The following is a 25,835-nucleotide window of genomic DNA, read 5'->3' on the forward strand; positions in this document are numbered from 1 at the left end:
GTAGCGCCTAGCGAGTTTCCGAACAGGAACTACAATTCAACACTATGTCCCACTATTCTTACTATTTAATATTTTTGTTTTCTTATGTTTTTGTGATTACATACTAAAGTAAAATTTAAATATTCTATTTTGTCAACAAAATAAAAAAAAATTAAGAAGGTATTTTTTCATTTCTTTTTCACATTCATACATGTAGTAATCTTTTTTATAATATTGTTTCTCTAAAAAAAGAAAAAGAAACAAATTTCAGTTCTCTTCAGAATAAGTCAGTCTTCAACTAATAGGATGTGTTCTTTGATTTCCTTCATTTTTTTTTGAGCAACTGATTTCCTTCTTTAAGTTTTTGATAAGCTATGTTTAGAGATAACTTGGGCTCCAGTTAAGTCCAGTCAGTACTTTATTTATTTCTATTTGTAAGAAACAATCATTTTACAACGATCAACTGAAATTACAGAGGTTATCCTCAACTTCTTCTCTCCCTTGCTCTCCGACAATTCTCCCATTAAGCTCAGATCATGATTTATAAGAATTAGCAAAGGTATACACTTATGTGATACAGACAAAACTTTTCTTTTCACACTCAATATTCTCCAAATCAACTTAGACTAGTGATTTAACAACTTAAGACCAGGTTTAAAATTCTAATATGATAAATCAACAGAGCAGTTGACAAAAGCATACCAAAAATAATTACAATTTAAATCTAAAAGACCCAAGTAAAATAAGCACACAAGACATACCATATATGTAATTATTTCAGTGATAAAATGCCTAGAATTTTTACTCAGATTGATACAAATTCATATCATAGGAAGAAAAATAATATATATTTTAGTTTGTAACCAAATAATTTTTTTTTAAACAAATAAACCTTGAAAATAAGTAGATCTGTAACATTCCATATAATATTCGCAAAACACAAATTTGTTTATTGTTAAGAGTACAAATTTGGCATGTAGAAAATAGCTTAGATTGATGGTCGCAAAGAGTTACAAATATTGGGAAAATCTCATTAGTTATATTTCCCAAGACCTCACATCTCTCTCTAGCTTTCTCCCTTTGCCTACAAGCTCCTATAATCAATAACGGTTACCTCTTCCTCTGGAGCATCTAGGTCTTGGTAGCTGGCATCATTTTTTCATAACATTAGTTTCTTAAAGACACTACTTTCTTTTTCAAAGGTAACCGAATCTAGGTTGAAAGTAATGTGTGATGATTATACTCATAGCGTAGAGTGAAACACAGTACCTGCGTAGCCGTCTAGGATCCTGTCTAAAGGCCGGAGACAAAAGAAAAGGGGCTGGTCCACCTCTGCCGCCACCTTCTAAAGGAGGGTTGGGTCCGCTAGGGTCCCTGAACATCTGCATCGCAAACTCAGGTGGTGCTGGTACAAACGGTCCTAGTGGCCTGTTCACACCATCATTCAGACAACATTACCGATCATTGATCACTAGGGTTAATAACTCTTTATTTACCATAATCCTAAGATCATGCGAGAGTAAACCTACCCGGCACCGGGAACAGGCATTAGCACTGGTGGTGCGTTCATATCAGCAGAGTAGGAAGGAACATGAACACCACCTTGTCCACCAAATGCATCGTAACTACCTTCCTCGGGATTTGGACCGTTACCATCACCTCTCTGCTGATCCTCTGACCGATCAATTCTGTCACGCTCTCTGCGTCCACCTCGATCATCCCTCAATCTGCTCTCCATGCTTGGTTTACGTCTCATCATAGGTCTATCTCTCTGCCAAAGGTATGTTCCACACACTTAAATAAAACTCAAAACAAGGCCAAACAAGTGAAAATCTAAACTTATAACTACTCAACATTCGATCAACTGATGAGAAAAAATCATTTACCGGGCCAGATTGCTGCGTGGCTGGTTGTCCTCCTGGAGCATTAGGATCGCTGCAAATTGCAAACAGATATTTCATTACAACCCGATCAGATATAACAGAAGAGGAATCCACTGGAAACAGCCTACATACTTCATATAGTTCTGAAAATACAGTTCTTCCCGCACTTTGACAGTCAGATCCACTATAAGCTCCGTGTGTTTCAGCTTGAGATGCTTGTGCACAAATTCAGCAGCATGAAACAGTTTCGTGCATCCTTTGGCTCCACAACCATATTTCCAACCATACTTCTCATCCCTAATCTTTCGGACATGTGGATCTAAAGCTTCAATAGCAGCAGCATCTAGCTTCTCTTTGGCAGCCATCACTTCCAGGGGATCTTGACCTTTCAACCTCTGTTGCCAATGAGAATCAAATTTATCTTCACCCTCATCTCCTTTTGCATCAGAACCTTTTCCTTCCGCTCTCACATGCCGCAGACCCTTAGCTTCGCTTGTCTCAACCTTTCCGTAATAGTCCACACCATGAACACGCCAGAGATACGTGATGAGCGTGTCAAGCAATTCAACACCCTCAAGGCCTTTCACAGATGTCAAACCTCTTATGATTATAACTGGACCAGTCGAACCACTTTGCAACTTATCTGTACCTGACTTTTCAGTTTCTGAACCTGATAAAACATTCTCCACAATTCCTTTCTCAGAGTCCAGCTTACGAACAAGGGCTTGTGCTTGTTCAATGTCAGTTAGGATTCTCTTTGGATCAGAAGTGAAGCTGGGTGCTTTTGGTGCCGCCGAGAAGTCACTCTCTTTACCAGGTCTTTTACTACCACCACCTGCTTCATCCTCAGACTTTGGCTCACTTGTTTTATTCAATGCTGTCACTGCAGGACCTCTGTAACAGATCGAAGGAACACCGGGGGCATTAGAGATGGCAGAGTTATCATAATCATAAATGCGGAGTAGAAGCCAAGGAAATGATCTTACAAGTCAAGATTCCCGCTCTGCAAGTCAAGTAAGAAGTCCTTCGCCACCTTCCGTGCCTGTTCATTCCTCCTAAAAATTTAAAGGAATAGATAAAGAAAATAAGATATCATGTGCACAGTATATTACACAAAACAGAACTGTTGCAAATTTCAAAGGGGTTGAACTAACTTTTCTATGACAGTAAGCAAGTTGGTTGGATGATACTTATCTTTTAACCTGGAAGCGTAAGATAAGATAAGCATGTTAATAGACAAGTAAAACTTCCCAAAAGAAAGTAAACGATGGGAACAGATAGTGGAAAGCACCATTCTTCCTCTTTGTGAGTGTTAAAATAGACACGTTTCTGTGTTGTAATATACTCCGACTTATATTCTTGATATCTGCAACAGGTGAAAAAAAAGACAATAAGAGACAACTGCCTTAAGCACCAAGACAGTTTTGCCATTATAACCAGACCTGCGTTCAGCTTCTGATGGCAATATATCATCTTCCAGCTCCTGGATAAACTGTTTGTAGGACATCAATCCGTCCCTGGATTAAAGAAATACAACGGTGGTTTATAACTATAATAACGGCAAGGGCGTCTACAAACAGCCTCTATCTTGAAAAGTGAAAGAGAACAAAAAGGTGGCTTTATCTGGAAAGCAATGCTGAAATAGAGATGATATAGACTTCAACATCCCATGTTTTTAGAAAATAACGGATTAATCATGTGTCTCAAACATTCACTCTAACAAAGAACACTTTACAAGGGATGTATCTCCCTTTCACTGAGCATCGTTAGACAGTTTCATACTTCCAAAAAGAAGATTAGATAGACGGAACTCTGACCTTTGAGTACTTCCTCTGTTAGAAGCATCACCATAACCTCCACGACCTCCCTGCCAGTCTTGATATCGCCCCACAAAGCGCCCAGGAGGTCTTTCATCACCGTAACCATGCCTTCCTCCCATCTCACGGTCATTCTCATATCCAAATCTATCATATTCCCAAATAAATATCGAAGAATGAGAAACTCAATTTGATCTTTCTATACAACTAACTATTAGGTAAGTAACAACGCAATGTCTTGATAAGATTGGCGATTCCAAGCATCATAGGAGATTGGAGGAGATTTTACCTTCGATCGGGAGGTCCATAGCCACCACGCCGACCATCGTATCCATTATCGTCCCTCCGATATCGCTTGGAAGGAGGAGGCGAGCGGCGCATGGGAGGAGAGTGCCGCCTGTCTCTGTACGGCGGCGGCGGACTCCCGCTAGGCCGCCTCTTGTAGTCCCTGCGTGGCGGCGGCGGGAGGGGAGAACGGTCGCGGCGATTCGGGGGACGTTCGAGGTCTCTGTCGTCGCGCCTCTCGCGGGAATCTCTCTCGCGGCCGACGTGAGGAGGAGGAGGCTGCTGCTCGTGGTCCTGCTGTGGCGGCGGAAGAGAGGCGGTGTTCTCCGGGAGGCGGGTGTCGACGGAATCAGGCTGAGGGAGAGTGACATCGGCCATTTAGTGAAGAAGAAGAAGATCGGAAACCCTAAATCAAGGGGGATCTCTCGCTAATTAACAGGTTTATACGATACGATTCAATAGTGGCTTTATGGGTCTGCTATTACAGACTTGCAAGTGAACCATTTACCAAGTGGATTTGTTGTGAGAAGGGTGCGACCGGGATTTAGAGTTAGTATAGCCGATGGGTTTTCGGTTCAGTTTATTCAGTTTTCCGGTTTTAAAGATTTCATTCTCATTTGGATATTTTAAATTTTTTTAAACTCGTTCAAATTATTTTTAAAATTTTAAAATATATTATATATTTCAAATTTCTCAAAATTTAAAAATAAAATAATTATATGTAAAGTTGAATAATATATGCCAAAATACTTTTTAAAAATTTGAGAATCAACAAATATTTCAAGTATTTTTGATATTTTATATATTATTTAACTATTTAACTATTGGTATATATTTGCAAGTTTTTTGACAAATTCAAAATATCTTATATACTTTAGATATTTTAATATATAAAATAAGAAATTTAGTAATATATTTAAATATATAAATCTATTTTGAATAAATCGACTTACCAAAATATTTTGGTTCGAATCAATTCGGTTTCAATTTTCAAAATACCAATATTTTGAACTCATTTAGATATTTTACCAAATTTGTGTATTTATACTACTTTTTGAAATGGATTTGATTCAGTTTTCTATATTCATTTTTTTTGTCCAACTCTATACGACACCGTTGAATACTTTTTTTTTCATGTATAGCCACAAGAATTGTCCAGATTTGTTTCCATTTCCTGTTATCCTATGTCTCCACACTTCTCAATAGATTACGGTATAATCTATACCGATTACTCATCTATTAAAAAAAACCGATACCACAATTTATGACTGAGTGATTGTGGTTTGGTGGTAAGGATGCGGGTCTAGAACACTAACATGTTTTAGATTCATCTCATCTGCTGCGCGAAACTAAGTCACAATTATCTTAGCCACCTAACACGAATATGAATTCATTTGAATACCCGGAGAAAAAGTCTATCCGTGGAACTGTACCTTCCTTTGGTGATTAGTCTGGCCTGAGATACCCCAAATTAATCAAAAAAAAACAAAAAAAAAGATACCAGTATCCTTCAGCCTTCTCCTGGTAAATCAATGTTCTTTATATAACTATATGAAACGTGATATTTTTTTCTGGAATCAGAAATCCAACAAAGAATATTTGATGCTGTGTTGAAAGAGATATATCTACTTTGATTCAGACCTGTGGCATGTACTATCAGACAATGCTAAAGACTTGATCTGCATAACGTTGTCCTCCAAGCCTGCATAACGCTTGACTGCTCATGGTCTTGCGCATGTATTCATATAGAGATGGTTACTTTTAGAGCATCTCCAATGGTGTTACCACCATTGGAGTTCTTAAGATTATTAAACTAAATTTTTTTTTTTTTAGAATAGTTAAGGATTCTAATCCAAAAAGAATGTCCAATGGTGTTTTTTATATTTGAATCCTTAGCAATATGAAACAATCAAACAAACACCAAACCAAAACTTCAAAATCACATAAACTTTAAACACTAACAGAGTAGTAACAAAAGTCAGCAAGAATAAAAGTTTGAGGAATAGTATAAAAAAAGAGAGAGGATGATAACCGTCTTCGTCCTGGACTTGAGCGTGAAGCAATAGAAGCTTGAAGCCAGAGGTATTGTCCCTAACGATCTTCCTCAGTGTCCACTCGAACGCCTTTTTGCTGCTTATCGACGCGTGCGTGTAGCCTTTGATCATCGACTCGTTCACCGCCACCATCACTCGACTTGGCTAGAGAAACCACAACAAGAATTAAAGGCGAGAAACCACAGCAAGAAAGGAGATAGCTAGAGAAACCACGGCTAGATTATAATAATGTAAGAGGCTAGAGAAACTAAACTAACTAGCTACCAAAACTAAACTTCCTCCTCAACAAGCAGCTAAGAAAGACAACATCAGCATGTGAGATTAGTACCTTCAACGGATGCAAAGGGAAGGCCTGCTGTATCCTCAAAACCTACAGTAAGATAAAAGACATATCAACAAAGACTTACCCAAATCAAGTATCACCAAAAGGGTAAACAAAACTGAAACCTAGTAACACTTATATCACCCTAAGAAAAAAGAATCTGCTCAATGTACTTTGGCAAATCCACCACCTCCTCGTTTCTTAGCCTTTACTGGCCTATTATTAACACATACACAACAAAGTTTAATCTATTTTCCTTAATAATAATCCCTATGAACTCAATTCTAAACAGACTTAAAACCCATCTCTCAATTCAACAAAGTGGTCATCTTAATTAGAAAACATTTTGATTGGTTCGATTCAATCATACAAAGAACTTCAATCATACAACAGTAAGTAAGAAGAACCTTGGCCTGCAACATTTGTCACTTCACCTGTATCGCACACTCTAAGCATCACCATCAAAACAAACGCATTCAGGCTCATCATTACCATATGCTATCACTAGGATTGGGATTTCAGACAGGAACTTACTTTGCCGTGTAACGTATCGGCGAGACCGAGGGTGGGAGAAGAGGTGGAGAGGGCGGCGATGGGAATTAATCTCTTGAAAGAGAGGGAGGAGTCGGGAGAAGAGTGGCGGATTCCGATTTGGGGCTTTGGGGAGTTGAGGAAGCAGAGGCCGGAGGAGTCGGGAGAAGAGTCGCCTTCGTTTCGCCACACAGGTTTTTTTTTCATCTCCAGTCTAAATGATTTTTTTTTAACACAACCCTCTCCTCACCAATCAGACACTGCCAACACACTAAGGACTTAATCCTTAATATCCTTAATTAAGGATTGATCCTTAAGTTACACCAAATATTATATATATTTTTAATCACTTTGCCTAAGAATTAGAGCTAAGGACTGTCTAATATCCCCCTTTGCGGATGCTCTTAGCAACAGGCACCCAAGTACTAGACTTATATATTATATATATTATGGTTTTATGGGTTTTTGACCAAGTTATAAATATGTTCTCAATTTTTTTTTTGTTTTTTAGAATCCTTACTAGTCATCGTAGGTTTAGATATATTTTGGACAAGAAATAAACTTTTAGAGGATTTTGGAACTCGAGGAATCATGAAAATGAAAAAAAAAACAAGTTGGAATCGATCTATGTACATTGTGTCGATCAACACCATTCCCTACGTACCCGATTAAAACTTCCCGAAGAAATATTCTAAAGTTTCTACTTATTTTCAAACAAGTTCAATTCATGTTCTAGACTTTATGTTCGATTTTAAAAGTTTTCGTAATCTTATTATTCATATACATTGAGAGAGAGAAATCAGAATTCATACCTTATAGAGAGAAGATTTTGGCCTCATTTAATACTCTTACTCTTTTCTTAATATAATTTATTCAGATTGTCATTTACGTTTTTGCTATTATGTATGAGTAATTCAATTGTTAGATTTAAGGTTTTTAAAAGGTTAAAAATGAATTGTTAAACTGAATTGATTTGTTTGATCAGAAGAAAACTAATTGATTTGTTAAGGAATCTATTAGTTCTTCATCTTCATTGAAATTAATATTAGATATAGATTGATCACCAGGAATTGATCAATTATTGATCACGATAAAGGTCAAAGATGGAAGTACATAATAAACCCAATACAAAGGTAAAAAGCTTTTCAGACTGATGGAAACAAAATCAAAGATGAAGACAAGATGCGGTGCATCAAAAAACAACATAAAAACAAAACCCAACCAACAGGGAAAGCAACACAAAACCTTAAGTATTGTAGAACAAATAAAGTACGTTCCCAGTTACTTGCTAAACCACAAGTATATGTTGGATCAGTACCGGTCCTACACTTTTGAAGGCTAGAAGCCAAAATTAAATAAAGGCCAAAATAAAATGGGTTTGCAGTAATGGTATGCTGAACCCAACACCTCAAACCAGAGCAGGTAATCTCAAGACCACTAGGCTAAAGTCACATTTGAAAATTTTTTGGCCGCTTAACTATCTATTTTTGTGGAGGCCGGAAGCCCATGCTTCCCCTGCTTGTGGTCAGGGCCGGTACTGGTTGGATACACTAACGTCCTCAAAGATCAACAAAAATAGACATTATAAGGTTCTTGATATGTCCATCGGGACGGGTAAATCCATCGTCTTTATCATAGCCAACATTTATTGCACGAAAAGTGTCGATCATGACTACTTTTAGAACCTGGCGTGGCACATTGATTGGCTTCAAAATCTCCTCATTCATCATCTTATCACCTTCTGCAAGCAATTGACGAAGCTTTCTGTATGCTTCTTCTTTGTTAACTCCATACTGCTTCTTATAACAGTTGACCGAACCCGTCAAATATCCTCTGCTCATGTCATCCTAATCATGTTTACGTTAAATTTAATTATAAAACAATAAAACCAATGAATCATCTTAAAAAATTATAATATTTTTTTTTAACCTCATAGCCAAACATATCATTAGGTACTCGTGTTTTTGTAGCCATTGCTCTAATGAGTTTGTCTCTAGATTTCAACCACTCATAAGCCTCTTCCTTGCAGATATTCTCCATTGCCATCACAATACATGCCACGGTGAATTCTATAGCAATCTCGAGTCCAGCAACATCTAGGTACTCCTCAAAGCTAGGCAAGTGGCCCGCACTTGCCCATTTGGCAAGTTGAAGGTTACTTCTCACAAATGTCTTGAACTGAAATTTGCTCAAAGGCTTAAAAATGAACCTCCAAAAAATCATTTACGACTGGTTATTAAATATTTTGATTGCTTACGTATTCAATTGTAGCTTCCACACTGTAAAGTCCTCCTGATTCTGACTCAAGTTCTCTTTCAAATTCTTGGAATGTACCAAATATGAATTTAACTAATGATTTCAAATAATCTGGTAGTCCATCCATGGCATGATCATCGAGGTCCCACCTACGTTATTAATATGTATAGTCAGCATCATTTTTTCTGTGATTTTATGTAATAAGACACTAAGGTCTATATTGATAATTTGATAAATTACATATTTACTACACCAATACTGAAAATTGCAAAAATATTCAAGGTAACTATGAAAGTAAATTTTTTTTATAGTAACTCAAAGTAGCCTAAACTTATTAAAATTAGCAATATAGTTTATATAAACACCGTGATATATCTAGCATATTTGCAGAGAATGAACCTAATTTAAAATTAGACTACTGTAGATCTGGATAAGATTAGAAGAAATGTTAAAGGGCACTGTAGAAAACACAACATGACGTAACAATTTCTCTAAAGCTAAATTATAATTACTATGAAGAGTGGAAGACTCAAGCTACTACTATAATAACACGATATAGATAATGTACCGTTCAATGGTATCGGCGAGGATTTCGACCTCACGTAGAGAAGCGTATCTGTCACAAGTATCATCTACTATTGCTTGCAATATGTAAGATTTAGTCACAAAAATTCTCACTCGTGAATGTTTCGGCTCCATGTATGTTAGCGTATGGAAGTTCGTTTCCACGAGTAGGTGTCTGTAGTAAGGTGGAAACTTAAATTCAAAGTCTAGTTCCTTGTACCACCTTGCATATAAACATTATATTAAGCAAGCTGCAAAAGGTAGATAGATTAAATTATAGCAATTCTTAGGGAGAAAGAAATAGTTACTTTAAAAGGATTTTGAGTTCTTGAAGGTAGAGAAGCTGGAGGAATTTGAAGTTAAGCTTGGAAAACTTGAGTAACGTCTTGTCGCAATCTTCTTCTTTTTCGTAGAACCGGATATATTCCTTTGCCACTAATATCTCCATATTTTCATGCTGTGGTAAACTCAAAGAGTTCCGTATAAGCATTGAGAGATTAGGTTTGCATGTACAACTTAACGACTCCAAGCAACTTAATGTGAAAGGTCAAGGCTTCATCCAATATGTAATCTGTAGTCGTCCCCATGTGGGAGGCTTCATACAAGCCTAGGATACCCTTAGCATCGCTTGTAAGACATTCTTTAAATTCTCCATTGTCCCCTTTGAATCTTCCAAAAAAATCTGTGGCCAAATTGAAAATCTTCGGTCAAACAATAACAAATTAATTGTACGTCGGTAATTATCACTACCCACAAGTAGGAATTGTCTCAAAATATTTAGAGATCCTATCCAAATTTAGTATTAAACAGATTTCTGATGCGTACTTTTGTTCGTTTATATGAAAAAATTCCAAGACCTGAAATATAATAGATTCCAATAAAATTGACGTAATATTTATTCTTTAAGTGGAAGTTGTGTTCAAATATACAGCTAAGGGCAGATAAACATCAGAAAGTTTAGATAAATTAAAATTTAATAAATTATGCTATAAATTAAAATTTAATAAATTAATAACATGATAAATATGTAAACTCCACCATTCTGAGTTGCTGATTTAGAATATAAAAAATTGAATAAAATATCATACTTTCAATATTATCATTTTAAAGTTTTTTACTGTATAATATATTTTCATGGTATAGTGATCAAAATTCAGTGGTTCCGAGTAAATCCATATGCCTTCATATGTAGAGATCAGTCAAGATCCATCAAATACATTGAAAAAGAGTTTTACATACATTATTTTCTATTAACATTAGTTTTATTTCTTTTATAACACTACATTTTCATTAGAAAATATTAGCTAGATTTATTTTCACTTTCTTAATTTATTTCATTTTTGTATAAATTTTTTATTATTTATATTTGAAAATCAAAGATCTAAACTCGGTTAGATGTAGGATGGATCCATATATCCTTAAAATCAATATCTGGATTGTCCCATCTCTAACCATCAAGGCTTCAAGGCTCCTCCCAAATGGAAATCAAACTAAGGATCTAAAGCCAATCCGCTTTGAAAAATAATAAATCGAGACATCCCATGTTCCAAGTCCCACTTTGTTGAAATAGTATCTTTTACACCCATTTATGTTATATAATTTCAGTGTGTAAAGCTATCTCATTTGAGCATTTTGAATTTGGTTGAGGTTCATCACTCTAACGTGATAATTGTTTGGATGGTTTTTATGTTTTATCTTTTGGTTTTCAGCATTTAGTTTTAGTTTTAGTTTTAGATTTTGGTTGTTAATTTTTGGTTTTTGATTTTGCAGTAGATTTTAGTTTTTAAAAAAACACGAATGATAATTTTGGTTTGTGTTTTGAAAAATAATAGGATATTTATTATAAGTGGTTGGGTTTTGATTTGTTGTAATTTTATGTTTTAAAAAAACTTGAATGATGATTTTTTAGTTTTCAATTTTAATATATTTTATTAATTTAATAAGAAATTTTGCTTACTATGAAACAACAAATAATACAAAATATTACCACTTGAAAATAAATAAATTTATTTAATAAAATATTAAAATAAAAATGCAAACTAAATAGATGAATCATATATTTTTGTTTTTATTTGATTAAATGGGTTTTTGAATAATAATGTTAAGGCCTTTGAGTGGCGATTGTATCCACGCGCACACTTTTATTTTCTTTCAAACTTTACGATTCCAGATCTGGGAGGAGCGACTCCGGCCACCGGCGTTTAACGTCGGTCCGTGAGGTTGCTCCCTCCCACCCCTTCTCTTCTTGTTCATCGGATCCTGTGCTCCATCGACGGGTTTTCGTAGTCAACGGTGGCGCAACTCTTCTTCTCTCTGCGGCGGTTAGGTCACTGAAGCGGTGGTCCTCTAGGTCGAAACTTTGTTCCTGGTGGCTCGTCGGAGGCTGGTTGTCGTTCTCTGCTTGAGGACGGTGGAGACCAACCGGTTTTCTCGCATGTTAGTTACTGGGACTAGGGTTTTGTATTCTCCGCCGTTGCTGTGAGGGCATCCGACATCGACGAGTCACTCTTGGAGATGGCGGTTCTCCAAGATCTGGTCCTTTTAGATGCAGAAGCTTCTCTTGGCCGGAGGACTTAGGGTTTGTGCGCGGTGCTCAAGACGAGTGTGACAGCGAAACTGCAGCGGAGCTTGGCGGAGGATGGTCTGAGAGTTGGCTCCTCCAGTGGAAACCAGCGTTCGGGGCCGCGGAACTTCTCCGAGGAAGGCGCTGACTATGAAGATTAGCTGTGGATGGATCCACGGCTGGTTCCGAACACGCCGGTTTGTCGTGAAGTTGCGGCGACATCGGACGGTCATCCTTTCATGTTCGTCGGAGTTAGGGCTTCGTGCCCACTTGTCTTCTCACCCTCGCTTAAGTCTCATCTCTTTTTTAGATCTAGGTCTATGTTGTGCTTTGCTTGTTTGTTCTTTGCCTTAATTTCGTTTGGTTGAGTTTTCCGATGTTTTGCCGGTGACTGTGTAAAAATTCCCGATCCTCTTTCAAGGGTCGTTTTTAATATAATTAAAAAAAAAGAATAAATGTTAAATTTATTCAAGAAAAAAGTTTTTGTACATCATGTGTAACTTGTTTTTGTTTAACTAAAAACCTTCTATCTAAAAGATAACCTTACACCGACATAGAATTTGAAATTTATGCTTATGAAGCGAACCATCTCTGTGTACCTGAAATAGAAACATTTTCTGGATATCCAACTGCGTACTAGTTACACAGTTACATGTGCTAAAAAGGGTATATGATTATAAATCTAGCCAGAGAATCCTTACCAGAAGATATGTTATGACCGTATGTTCTGAAAACATAGAAGATGACGGAAACAGTGTACAAATCATCTTCACCGGCCATCATCTCCTCTATCTTTTGGAAACCATCTTCTAGAGTCTCCACGATCTCATCTTCGAAATGATACGCGAGACCAAGTGCCACAAGCAAATAGATAAAAATAATTTTTTTCTTAATGCCTTTGGAAGACATAAACATGTTCCTCACTTGTGGCTTTAGCGCTTCTATCTCTCTCCCAAGAGCATCCATTTCCTTCCAAGAAAAGAAATTATACACCCATACTCCATGTATATAACAAAAAAAAACACATGACTTCGTATAAGAGAGAAAGAGAGGCTTACTGAGAAGTCCAAATTAGCAAAGAGGGAGTGATGATCCCACTTAGAAGGGCCAATCTTTATGAAATTTCGATTATTTTCATCTTCACAAGTAAGAGTATTAGCCGTCGCTTTCAAAGGAACAAAACGTGCAAGCTTACGATGATTTGAGGTCACCGGAAAGCGATAGAGGTCGCATGCGGGAAATAAATTGGGTTGAGAAGGAAAGGTGAGGTTCAATCCAAGTCTTGGTCCAAAAACTCCAATTGCTTCCATGTTTACTACTGATGATATTGGAATCGAACCCGGACCTCGTAGTCCAGTGGTACACCCCAGGCTTCGGTCACTGAGGGGCAACCCGAGTTCGACTCGCGGGGAGGGGAGGCGTGTCCAGGGCCTTAAACGGTACAGACACAGGCTGGCGCCGGGCCTAGGTGGGTGGGTCACGAAGGGGTCAACCACCTGGTTAATCAAAAAAAAAAAAAAAAAAATATTGGAATCGAGGTTTCACCACCAAAAATTTATAGGCACAATATTTTTGTCACATGAAAGGAATACATAAATTGCACCCACTACCCCAAAAAAACTAAATTCACCTTTTCTCTCACTTCTTCTCTTCCTATCACTCTCTCCCTCTCTCAAAATATAATTTTGATTTTTTTTTTGTTATTTTACAAATAACCCCAAAGAACAACTTCCCACAGAAGCAGATTTTATTTTATTTTTGATTTGGCTGGCACTAAGTTAGTGGATTTGCCTTTTTTTATTATTATTTTACAAATAACCCCAAAGAACACTTCCCAAAGAAGCAGATTTTATTTTATTTTTGATTTGGTTGCCACTGAGTTAGTGGATTTGCAAATTTGTGTTTCAGATCTAACTTTTTTTTCTTTAATTAAAAATTGTTTATGGCCTCTCAAGTCTCCACGTACAATGATTACAAAGATCTATTTCAGTCTTTTAAGCTTTACTGCCCAAATATTTATATGTATATATTTAACTGCTGGATCCAGGTTTCTACCACCAAATTAATAAGCACAATATTTTTGTCACATGAAAGGAATACAGAAATTGCACCCACTAACCAAAAAAAACTAAATTCACCTTTTCTCTCACTTCTTCTCTTCCTATCTCTTTCTATCCTCTCTCTAAAAATCTAATTTTATTTTTCTTTTGTTATTTTACAAATGACCCCAAAAAACAATTCCCAAAGAAGCAGTTTTTATTTTATTTTTGATTTGGTTGGCACTAAGTTACTGGATTTGCAAATTGCAAGTTTGTGTTTCAAGATCTTAACTTACAATGGTTATTAAGATCTATATTAGTCTTTCAAGCTTTATTGCCCAAATATTTATATGTATATATTTAAATAGGATAAACTCGTCCTATAGATTAGCGGAAAAATAAATTAATAATGTAAATTCACTTTAAAATGTTTAAATTATCTTGAGTAAAGTAGCAATAATTTTCATAATATTTTCACAACAATTTTAAATTTATTTTACTATTCATTTTAGAGGTTATATATTTATCTAATTATTATATTATTTTAAAATAATTATCATTTCTATGGACCAACGGTAGATTCTTTAAAAGCTTTTTGTTGGCAGGTTAAGTGTCCACCAAAGATAAAACACTTTCTTTGGCAGATTGTATCAGGGTGTGTTGCGGTTAAAAAGAATTTAAAAGCCCGAGGAATGCAAGGGGACACTATTTGTGACAGATGTGGGAGTACAGAGGAATCTTTGAATCATGTATTTTTTGAATGTCCTCCAGCACGGCAAATATGGGCATTATCAACTATACCAACACATCCACATGTTTTCCCCTCGGAATCATTGTATAATAACATGGATCATTTATTCTGGAGAGTTTTACCCAAGATGACTGATCATCAATTTGCATGGATCCTATGGTATATTTGGAAAGCAAGGAACAGTAAGGTCTTTAGTAATCTGGATGTTGATGCCATGGATACACTAAAGCTGGCTGAAACGGAGGCTACTATGTGGGCTGCGGCCCAAGAGTTGACTATCCGACACACTATACCACCTCAAGCATATCAGCCTCCTTCAATTTCAGGGAGATGGTGCTTCACAGATGGTTCGTGGAAGGATAAAGACTCTTTCTCGGGACAAGGATGGTACAGTACTCTGGAAGGATATGAGGGATTAATGGGGGCACGAAATGTGCGGGCAAGTATATCTCCCCTTCACTCGGAGGTGGAAGCATTGATTTGGGCAATGGAATGTATGAGGAATTTACGTCAGTTTCAGGTTACATTTGCAACGGATTGTTCTCAGTTGGTGAAGATGGTTTCGGAACCAGAAGAGTGGCCGGCGTTCGCAAGTTATCTGGAGGATATCAGAAGCTTACAAAGTAGTTTCCATAGCTCACAGCTCATCTATGTACCAAGGACGGCAAATTCAAGGGCGGATCGTTTAGCACGCAGTGCCAGACAACAATCGTCTGTTGTCATTCACATGGATGCCGAGCTACCAGTTTGGTGTACAGAGTCAATATGAGTCTGTATGTTTGATGACAAAAAAAAAAAAAAATTATATTATTTTAAAATATAATTATTTACTTTATTTCAATGTCTACTTTAGTCTATAGATTAAAAATTACATGTGGTTGGGCTTAGTGGAGTTATAAATAATAATTAGGCTAAAGTTATTTGCTATCTCTTTTATATATTTGTTTTCATGAAATAGACTATTTTTTATTTTAAAAGTAATATTTTTTTAAAAAATTAATGCTTTACACACTGCAAAAGAAATAAATTATTCATTAAAACTAAAAATATTTTCATGTTTATTTGTAAAGAGGTTAATTTGCAGTTTCATGTTCAAATTTTATCTATAAAACACAAAATAATTAAGATAATATTAAAGTGTTTGTATCTTTTTTCGAAATCAGATATTTTGATAATAAATAATATAATAAAGAACCAAATTAGGGCGAGTTTTCTTGGTTCATATAGATGCACCAAATTAAATCCAAAATGATACATTATTCAAATAATACATGACCAAAATAACAATTTTAAAGATAAAAAATACCATCTTTAAATTTAATACTGTGACATTATATATTCTTTTCAAAACTGGGAATCACATTTTCTTCATAACGATAAATAATCTTTTTGCAATAGCAAAAAATCATATTTTCTAGAGGTGATTGGTTTGGGGTGTAATTGTAAAAAAAATTACGGTATGATTTTTTGGTATAACCGTAGATAATTTAGATATCAAAATTAAATAAAAAATTAACAAAAATGAAAAGATATTCCTATAACAATATTTTTTCTACAAATTATAAAATAATGCTTTAGAAAACAAACTTGCTATAACCATATTTTTTTACTCTAGCTTTAAAAAATAAATAAAGCATAATTAGTAATTTTTGTGATTACAGAAAGAAATGAAAGATAAAATCAATTGCTAAGTTCCAGCCAATACACTCTTTGTGATTGCTGCGTTTGTTTTCTTGTTATTCTTTAAATATTATGAAACTATAGATTAAAATATATATTATCAAAACTGATATGAAACAGAAGTAATAAGTATTCCTTTTTATTTTTCTTATTTATAATTTTTCTATTAATTCATATTTTTATTTTAATAATTTTCAGTTAGAGCCATAACGTTTGTCATTGAATAAAAAGATTGATAATGTATTTAAAACTAGAGCCATAACGTTTGTCATTGAATAAAGCTCACATAAAATAAAATTCACACAAATAGAAAGAATATTAAATAAAGCAAACACAAAATAAAAATACACTAAACAAACTTAAAATAAATTAAAGCAAATTTGTGTGTATGCGTGCTGTTTTATTATATATGTAATTTGTATTATTTCTATTATATAATATTATAATATTATGTGTTGTATAATATTTAAAAGTATATTTTATATATGATTATCATTATTCGTAACTTTTGTTAATATCAAAGACTATAATGCAAAAAATAAACTTTTAAGATTTTTTTAAAGATCCATGATTGGAGTTATCAAACCTTAAATACTCATTTTGAGGTTTTACTCTCTTTAAAATGAAGTCTTCGGTTGGTGATGCTCTTATTGGTATTCTTAATAAATCTATATATATTATTATATAATTATCCTTAATAAATTTATATATTATTATATAATTAAAATAAATTTTATATTAATAATATTAAATTTATATACTATATTAGATAACTGATTAAAAATTAATATAATAACTTTTGAATAAAAAATTTCTTATATATAATATATATGTTGTTATCTGGTTGGACAGAACCCTTCACCGGATTTATCACATACATACGTCCGTCATTGTCCGCTCTCCGCCGTCCTGCCGTATCAATCGTCTCGACAACGACGACCGCATATCCAGATCCATTTCTTTTTCGGCCTGCAAATCAGATATATGGGTCTAGAGAGCCCAATAGAAAGTAAATATCTCCAGTCTATCTTAAAAATTTCACAGCCCACTAGAAAGTAAATATTTCCTGTCTATCTAATTTGCACACAATGCTTCATCGCTCTTGTTCGAAGAGTAGTCTATTCTCTCATTTATAGGTTGGTTCACGGGAACCATAATCATTATCATCATGTTTTCATCTGAGGAGCAAACCATACCATCCTTTGCCTCTTATTATAAGGAGTTCTTTTCCTCCAATCTGATGGAGGTATTTTGTCCATATCTATAACCAGGTTTATATCTTGTGTAGCGATCCATTTGAGACGACCTAACGATGCAACAAAGTTCATTTCACAAGTTTTTTTAGGTGTGGACATAAATGTCAACGTCACAGTTTACAGTGACCGGTGCCATGTTTTGAATTTCTGTTTCGTTTTTTCTTTTTCTTTTGACAACGTGTTTGTTGGAATTTGCAAAACTATTCAGAACAAGGTTTCATTCTTCGATGGTTGTTTATTAATTATGTTTTCTTATATATTTTATCCTCCTTTGAGAAATCTTTGAAGAGGTTATTAAGAAGTAAACATTTGACTAGCATAGAATCCAATCGATAGCAACAGAACCGCAGCCGCTGGAGCAACCATCCCAATTGTGATTTCTCTCTGATTATTCTTCATCATTGCCATATATCCTCCAAGATTCTCCTTGTATGCATTCATCTTACTTCTATAATCTTGCTTAACTCCATCACAAACGTTTCCCTTTTCTCCGGCTTTGATAGCTTCTTCTTTCTCTCCCCGTTTCTTGTCTTCCTCTCCAGATGGCTTTGACAATTGAGCTTTCTCTGCATGTTTCTTTAGTTCTGCTTCTTTCTCTCCTGTTGGCTGAACCTTCTCGGTTTGCTTATGAACCGGGGGAGGTCTTGCGGTTGTTCCAATGGGAGAAGTTTGTTTCCCCGTTAGCTCTAGTCTAGGCAGCTTCACAACAAGACTTGTGCCTACAAATATGGCAGCAATGGAGTCGACATTGACGTTAGCCGGAATAGGGAACTCCTTGCGGAAACGGATCCATCTGTTGCCTCCTGCATGACGTTCCCCCGTCACTCTCACCTTCCTCGTTGAGGTTACTTGCACTTTAAGTTGCTCTTTCTTAAACCCTGTTATATCAAGAACCGATCAAACACAATTCAAGAACCTGCAGGAGTAAACTAAAATCACAATGAAAGTAATACGAGAGGAGGTTGTTGATTAGTAATAATACCTGGAAGGTTAATTGTGAGAATTTCGAATCCTTGTTCGCTTTTCCAGTTAAAGACTGGATCAAACTCATCGTAGGTGCGGTTGGCAGTAGCATGATCAGCTTTTCTCTCCATTTTTCTGAATTTCTTGGTTTGTATTTGGAATTGGAATAAGGATATTAGTTTGTGTTATGTTGATTAAGAGGGATCCAAGCGATTTCTTTATATACTAATGAACAAATGTTTTTTTTTTCATAAGTTGTTTTCTTTGAGGTTAGGTTATTCCTTTACTTAGCCTAACTGTTATGGTCGTCCCCTTCTATATTGTTCTTCCCTTTTATATTCAATCAATTTTTTTTTTTCATATTCTCAACAAAATAAACAAAAAGGTTGTGAGATACGTTGCTTTGTAGAGAACAAATAACAAGTTTTTTCAGATTGGACAACCAAAGTTTTTCTTTAGGATTACGCATTTTCCAGAAGATTCTCTCATTCGAATATAATGCAGTGACTCTTAACATCAACCTCAGTTCTATTTCCAAATTACCAAAGCTTAAATAGATGTCACAACAGCCATTAACCAACAACGTTTAATTAATCATCAAAATGCACCAGACTCTTTACCATTTAACAATCCACTAGACTTCATGAAAGATTCAAAGAAGTTGAGAATTTCCCATTTGCCAAAACATCAGTGAACATTATTCTAGAGATAATAAAATCTGGTTAGTACACTAAGGTGACATGACTTTGACGCTCTGACCACACTATCCAACTCGTTGAGCATCTCTAGCCTTTCTTCCCGCTCTTTCTGTTTGTTGTACGTTGGGGTGAACATGTACGTTGGGGGGAACGTTGCTTTCTTCAACTGTCTAGCATTCTTGAGGATGTATGTGGCCACTTGTTTCTCATCATCTTTGTGTTTCCATCCGTATCCTATCCACACCAATGTCTCCAGATGAAGCAACAGGCACTCTGGTACACACTTGGGCTGATTCCTTTCACAGACCACCGGATAGACTTCCCGACCAAACTGACAGCAATGCAATTAATATGAAGTTAGACCATCAAAATATATGAAGAAGAAGAAGCTCCGGAGTAATTGCTTACGCTGTCGAGTTTGAGGATTTGCAATTTAGGAGAGCTAACGAGCATGAACGAAAGTAGATTCCACCAATTTCTTCCTTTTATACGTAGTTCCAAAGACACCAGCTGATAGAAGATGGTTCCGGTAGGATACTTAATCTGTGGATGGATGATTAAGCATTCATTCATTAGTACTCTAACAAAAAAAAAAACATTGCTAACATTTTTACCTCTACGGGTAAGTCAAAGTAGAGACGCTTGGCTGAAGTGAGAGATGCGAGGATGTTGTCATTCTCTATCTGAGGAATGCCAAGGATACTTGCTTCCACAAGCTCTGGCGCGTTCTCAATCAGACAGAAGAAGTCAATAAAACAGAGGGATAGGATGTTCAAGCATTTCAAAGACGGTGCGTTTATCACATAGCCACCATTTATATCTGCCCAATTAGTACAATCTTCTATGGTTAGCCTCTGTAGTGATGGCACATCAATAGTGTAAGTCTCCACATCTGGATTGCTATTTCTTCTCACAACCAAATCTTGAAGGCTAGGGCAGCCAGATAAAAGGTTGCAAACAGATGCTTCATCTTTGAATTTCACGTGTTCAAGATGCAGCTCTCTAAGGGCATTGTAACAAACCCGAGAAGGAAAGTCCAGAAGAACGTGACCCTCAACCTCAAGCTTCAGTACCTCCAGTGTATTGTTGTTGTAGCTCGGAAACTTGATTGTCTTTTGATCCTCAAGGTATAGTAGATCAACCACCAATTCACGCACGTGGCGTGAAAATGCAATTCCAATCAAGATATTGATATCAAAACGACCTTGTTTATCTTCAATGAGCAAATGCAAACTTTCCAGGACTGGAGCTTCATGCAAAATCAGCGACCTGTAAGCATCCTCTGCAGAGACATGGTACTTGAGCTTTGGCACCATCTTCCAAACAGATCTCCACCGTTTAGACAAAACACTCGTTGCTATGACATCTTTTGTTGGAACTGAAGACAATATCTGCACCAGCAAAGCTTCAGGCAACTCACTGATCATGTCCTTCTTCATAGCATCTTCATTTCTCAAACTATCACCACCGACCATTTTGCTGTGTAACAAAAATGAAAATTAAAACAAATTAGGATTGGATCTTTACAGTTTTACTAAAACCAGAGAAAATGGATTCCGACCAAAAGCACATAAAATGTGGATTTCAAACAAAGAGACATTACCGTTTTTGTTCCATTTCCGCGAACAGAAACAACAATAATTCCTTCAGATTAAGAACCGCTCCAAACGCAAAGAAAAACGCATAACGAATCTGACTAAAGCTTAGAGATGTTCCTGGTGGAGATTTAGCTTCAAAATTCTTCACTTGAGTTTAGTAGTAAAAGAATGAGGTGGGCGAGCGAGCCGGAAGAAAAAGAAAAACAGTGAAAAAAGTAGAAATAATCTGGAGAGAAAGAAGACGACAAGTCAAATAAAAGAGGACTTGAATATGTGACCGCCGCAAGGCGCGGAGTAAGTTAAAAAAATACAAAGGAATAAAACAAATGAAGATAATGAAATTGAATGACATTATTAAAAATTAATTCTAAAGTACGAAAGGAACTGTGATAATGGTTATGTATGTATATGTGGATATATTTGAATATTGTATAAAAAGCATAGTAGATTTTGTGTGAATTTACAAATGTTATGTTTTCATTTAATAAATATTGTTTTATGTAATTATGTAAATTCAAATTAAAATTAGTTAAGTATTTTCTATTTATATTTAAATTTTAAAAGTATAAAAAAATCTCACTATTTAATTACTTAATAATTAGCGTGTTTTTGCTATTTATATTAAATATTTTATATTTATATTTAAATTTTAAAACTATAAAAAATCTCACTATTTAATTACTTTAAAATTAGCATGTTTTTGCTATTTCTAAATATTAATGTAGTTGGAATTTGTATTGGGCTTCGAAATTATTAAGAAAATAATTATAATTTAAAATTTAGATCATGTTGCATAGATAGAAATATGGGCTACAAAAAGAAGGTTCCAGCTTTTTTGTTGGTAGACACAAATTTTTTTTTTGTACAATTGACACGAATTTCAATTAAAATATCACGTCATCAAAACCTGCCACCACTTCGTTACTTCAAAAACAGTACCACCATTTTTGATACTGACCAGAGCTCAGATAAGACGGAAACCAGAAAAGACGGAAAGTAGACACCAAACTGATGGTTTTGGGTCTTTTGGCTGAAAGAAAACAGACACCGGCAGCGGCACGAGCGCTCACGCGCCGACCGCCGGATCCAAACTTCTCTCTCTTCTCTCTCTTCGATTTTCTATTTTTTCCTTTGATGGTTGTTTATTAGTTACGTTTTCTTATACAGTTTATTTAATCATCCTTTGAGAAATCTTTATAGAGCTTATTAAGAAGTAAACATTTGGCTAGCATAGAATCCAATCGACAGCAACAGAACCGCAGCCGCTGGAGCAACCATACCAATTGTGATTTCTCTCTGATTATTCTTCATCATTGCCATATATCCTCCAAGATTCTCCTTGTATGCATTCATTTTACTTCTATAATCTTTCTTAACTCCATCACAAACGTTTCCCTTCTCTTCACCTTTAAGAGCTCCTCCTTCCTCAGCCTGTTTCTTGTCTTCCTCTCCAGATGGCTTTGTTGGTTGTACCTTCTCGGTTTCCTTATGAACCGGGGGAGGTCTTGCGGTTATACCAATGGGAGAAGTTTGTTTCCCCGCTGGCTCTAGTCTAGGGAGCTTCACAACAAGACTTGTGCCTTGGAATATGGCAGCAATGGAGTCAGCATTGACGTTAGCCGGAATAGGGAACTCCTTGCGGAAACGGATCCATCTGGTGGCTCCTGCGTGACGTTCCCCCATCACTCTCACCTTCCTCGTTGAGGTTACTTGCACTTTAAGTTGCTCTTTCTTAAACCCTGTTAAATCAAGAACCGATCAAACACAATTCAAGAACCTGCAGGAGTAAACTAAAATCACAATGAAAGTAATACGAGAGGAGGTTGTTGATTAGTAATAATACCTGGAAGGTTAATTGTGAGAATTTCGAATCCTTGTTCGCTTTTCCAGTTAAAGACTGGATCAAACTCATCGTAGGTGCGGTTGGCAGTAGCATGATCAGCTTTTCTCTCCATTTTTCTGAATTTCTTGGTTTGTATTTGGAATTGGAATAAGGATATTAGTTTGTGTTATGTTGATTAAGAGGGATCCAAGCGATTTCTTTGTATACTAATGGACAAATGTTTTTTTTTCATAACTTGTTTTCTTTGAGGTTAGGTTATTCCTTTGCTTTGCCTGACTGTTATGGTCCCCTTCTATGTTGTTCTTCCCTTTTAAATATTTTATATTCAACTTTATTTTCCAATTCTGTAGAAAATAATAAAAAATGTTGAGAAATGGGTTGCTTTGTAGAGAACAAATAAGAAGTGGTTCAGATTGGACAACCAAAGTTTTTCTTTAGGATTATTATGCGTTATTCAAAAGACATCCTCATTCCAATATAATGCAATTACTCTTTAACATCAGCCTCAGTTCCATTGCCAAATTACCAAAAAAGCTTAAATAGATGTCCCAAGAGTCATTTAGCAACAACACAGTAACGTTTAATCATCAAAATGCACCACACTCCTACCACTTAAAGAATCCACTAACTTCATGAAAGATTAAAGAAGTAGAATTTCCCATCTGCCAGAACAGCGAGTACACATTCTCGAGATCATTCTTATTCGAACACAAGGTGACATGAGGTCGACCCTCTGGCCACACAAGCCAACTCGTTGAGCCTCTCTTGCCTCTTTGCCAACTTTTCCAGATTTTTCGGGTTGAGGTATCTTGGGGAGAAAGTTGCTTTCTTCAACTGTCTAGCGTTCTTGAGGATGTATGTGGCCACTTGTTTCTCATATTCTCGTTGCCATCCGTAGCTTCTCCACACCAGTGTCTCCAGATGGAGCAACAGACATTCTGGCACACATTTCGGCTGATTCCATTCCCACCCCACCGGACGGTCTGGACGACATGACTGACAACAACGCACTTAGTATGATATTACATACATCAAAATATATGAATAAAAAAAAGAAGCTCTGGTTATTGCTTACGCCTGTGAGCTTGAGGATTTGCAATTTAGGAGAGCTATCGAGCATAAAGGACAATAGATTCCACCCAATTATTCTATTTATATGCAGCTTCAAAGACACCAGCTGATGGAAGATGCTACCAGTAGGATACTTAATCTGTGGATAGATGGTTAAGCATTCATTAGTACTAACAAAACAATGTTAGATTAAAAAAACATTGTTAACTTTTTTACCTTTAAGGGAAAGTGCAAGGAAAGACGCTTGGCTGAAGTTAGAGACGCAAGAATGTTATCATTGGCTATATCAGAAAGACCTTCGATCTTTGCTTCAACAAGCTCTGGCGCCTTCTCCATCAGAAAGATGTCAATAAGACAGAGGCCTTTGATGTTCAAGTATTTCAAAGACGGTGCATTTATCACGTAACCGCCACCATACATATCTTGGCTACTATCCTCTTCTATGGTAAGCCTCTGTAACGATGGTACATCAATAGTGTAAGTCAGCACATCGAAATTGCTATGTCGTAGCACAACCAGATCTTGAAGCCTAGGGCAGCCAGATAAAAGGTTGCAAACGGATGCCTCAGATTCGAATACCACGTGGCAAAGATGCAGCTCTCTAAGGGCACTGAAACAAACCCGAGAAGGGAAGCCTAAAAGAACGTGATGCTTGAGCTTTAATACCTCGAGTGTGTTGTTATAGCTACACAACACACTCGGAAACTCTACCGTCTTTTCATCCTCATCCTCATTGTAGTGATCCAACACCAATTCACGCACGTGGCGTGTAAATGCAACTGCGATCAAGATTCCAATATCGAAACGACCATTTCTATCTCGAATGAGCAAATGTAAACTTTCCAGAACTGGAGGTTTATGCAAAATCAGCAACCTGTAAACATCCTCTGAAGATGCCTGTTTATTATTAAATCCAAAGTCGAGCTTTGGTACCATCTTCCAGAGAGATCTCCATCGTTTAGACAAAACACTAGTAGCTATGGCATCTTTTGTTGGAACTGAAGACAATATTTGCAGGAGTAAAGGTTCAGGTAACTCGCTGATCCTATCCTCATTCATAGCATCTCGATTTTTCAAACTTTCACCACCAATTTTGCTGTAACAAAAAAAAAATAATAATTAAAGATATTGGGTTTTAGGGTTCGGACAAATTAGGATTACAGTTTTGTTAAAACCAGAGAAAATGGATTTCGAAAACGAAAAGTCATAATACCGTTTTTGTTTCATTTCCTTCAGATTAAGAACGCTCCGAACGCAAAGACAAAACACGAATCTGGCTAAAGCTTAGAGATGTTACTGGTGAAGATTTAGCTTCAACATTATTCACTTGTGTTTTTAGTAGTAAAAGGATGAGGTGAGCGAGCCAGAAGCAAAAAAAAGACAAACGGAGAAACAAAGTGCAAAGAATCTGGAGAGAAAGAAGACGAGAAGTCAAGTAAAAGAGGATACTGAGACCGACCGGTTATCTCTTGGGTTTATTTTCAAAAAAAAAAAAAAAGAGAAGAGAAGACGAGAAACAAATAAAAGATACTATGTGCAAAGGCTTTGGATAAAGTCTTATTGGGCCTGCGTTGCAATGGTGTATCAAATTTGCCCAACTAATAAATACACAACTCTCTGATCGATCAATTTGTCAGAGTTAACAGCATGAACGTGGCAAAGACAATTGACGATCTACATGA

The 25,835-nt window shown here is 36.0% G+C and overlaps 7 protein-coding genes across 9 annotated transcripts in view; all 7 read right to left on the bottom strand.

Annotated features, from left to right (window-relative positions):
- Window positions 1–879: 879 nt before the first annotated feature.
- LOC108855545 (serrate RNA effector molecule) lies at window positions 880–4,494 on the bottom strand. Its single transcript, XM_018629392.2, has 11 exons — window positions 3,969–4,494; window positions 3,680–3,826; window positions 3,305–3,379; window positions 3,154–3,228; window positions 3,017–3,064; window positions 2,849–2,917; window positions 1,995–2,756; window positions 1,866–1,914; window positions 1,509–1,750; window positions 1,249–1,407; window positions 880–1,124 (listed from the first exon to the last, which is right to left on the bottom strand). Exons 1-11 carry the CDS (start codon window positions 4,340–4,342, stop codon window positions 1,064–1,066), a joined length of 2,061 nt encoding a protein of 686 aa, XP_018484894.2. The 5' UTR covers window positions 4,343–4,494; the 3' UTR covers window positions 880–1,063.
- Window positions 4,495–5,799: 1,305 nt separating this feature from the next.
- Window positions 5,800–7,277, bottom strand: LOC108856104 (uncharacterized). The gene is made up of 3 exons (XM_057007243.1): window positions 6,875–7,277; window positions 6,347–6,388; window positions 5,800–6,162 (listed from the first exon to the last, which is right to left on the bottom strand). Exons 1-3 carry the CDS (start codon window positions 7,076–7,078, stop codon window positions 5,857–5,859), a joined length of 552 nt encoding a protein of 183 aa, XP_056863223.1. The 5' UTR covers window positions 7,079–7,277; the 3' UTR covers window positions 5,800–5,856.
- A 1,107-nt stretch (window positions 7,278–8,384) lies between these two features.
- Window positions 8,385–13,740, bottom strand: LOC108854976 (terpenoid synthase 28-like). The gene is given in 8 exon segments (XM_057008550.1): window positions 8,385–8,718; window positions 8,801–9,049; window positions 9,129–9,276; window positions 9,696–9,914; window positions 10,000–10,235; window positions 10,237–10,373; window positions 12,956–13,223; window positions 13,313–13,740. Coding segments are annotated over 8 exon segments (1,797 nt in total). The 5' UTR covers window positions 13,565–13,740; the 3' UTR covers window positions 8,385–8,430.
- A 4,499-nt stretch (window positions 13,741–18,239) lies between these two features.
- On the bottom strand, window positions 18,240–19,187 carry LOC108849450 (inactive protein RESTRICTED TEV MOVEMENT 2). Its single transcript, XM_018623005.2, has 2 exons — window positions 18,963–19,187; window positions 18,240–18,858 (listed from the first exon to the last, which is right to left on the bottom strand). The coding sequence occupies exons 1-2, from the start codon at window positions 19,072–19,074 to the stop codon at window positions 18,275–18,277; spliced, it is 696 nt and encodes a 231-aa protein (XP_018478507.2). The 5' UTR covers window positions 19,075–19,187; the 3' UTR covers window positions 18,240–18,274.
- A 328-nt stretch (window positions 19,188–19,515) lies between these two features.
- The window catches only part of LOC108849449 (FBD-associated F-box protein At3g49020-like), a 34,957-nt gene continuing 28,637 nt past the window's right edge, over window positions 19,516–25,835 (bottom strand). Inside the window, exons 1-4 of one of the 2 annotated variants that reach the window (XM_018623004.2) lie at window positions 21,245–21,455; window positions 20,256–21,120; window positions 20,050–20,184; window positions 19,516–19,972 (exon numbers count right to left, since the gene is read on the bottom strand). In XM_018623004.2, coding sequence (XP_018478506.2) covers window positions 19,646–19,972; window positions 20,050–20,184; window positions 20,256–21,120; window positions 21,245–21,258 — 1,341 coding nt within the window. In that variant the 5' untranslated portion in view covers window positions 21,259–21,455 and the 3' untranslated portion in view covers window positions 19,516–19,645. Of the gene's footprint in view, window positions 19,973–20,049; window positions 20,185–20,255; window positions 21,121–21,244; window positions 21,456–25,835 lie in introns of those variants that run through there. The other variant, XM_057007748.1, reaches the window with a different exon arrangement.
- Window positions 22,422–23,215, bottom strand: LOC108849448 (inactive protein RESTRICTED TEV MOVEMENT 2). Its single transcript, XM_018623003.2, has 2 exons — window positions 23,083–23,215; window positions 22,422–22,978 (listed from the first exon to the last, which is right to left on the bottom strand). Exons 1-2 carry the CDS (start codon window positions 23,192–23,194, stop codon window positions 22,446–22,448), a joined length of 645 nt encoding a protein of 214 aa, XP_018478505.1. The 5' UTR covers window positions 23,195–23,215; the 3' UTR covers window positions 22,422–22,445.
- LOC108854430 (FBD-associated F-box protein At3g49020-like) lies at window positions 23,582–25,643 on the bottom strand. Of its 2 annotated transcripts, none has more exons than XM_057007751.1 (4): window positions 25,367–25,643; window positions 24,370–25,249; window positions 24,158–24,292; window positions 23,582–24,065 (listed from the first exon to the last, which is right to left on the bottom strand). In XM_057007751.1, the coding sequence occupies exons 1-4, from the start codon at window positions 25,378–25,380 to the stop codon at window positions 23,913–23,915; spliced, it is 1,182 nt and encodes a 393-aa protein (XP_056863731.1). In that variant the 5' UTR covers window positions 25,381–25,643; the 3' UTR covers window positions 23,582–23,912. The 2 variants fall into 2 exon arrangements, with proteins under 2 accessions (XP_056863731.1, XP_056863730.1); XM_057007750.1 differs by having other exon boundaries at window positions 23,582–24,078.

The sequence above is a fragment of the Raphanus sativus genome, chromosome 4, assembly GCF_000801105.2.
Source record: "Raphanus sativus cultivar WK10039 chromosome 4, ASM80110v3, whole genome shotgun sequence".
NCBI lineage: Eukaryota > Viridiplantae > Streptophyta > Magnoliopsida > Brassicales > Brassicaceae > Raphanus > Raphanus sativus.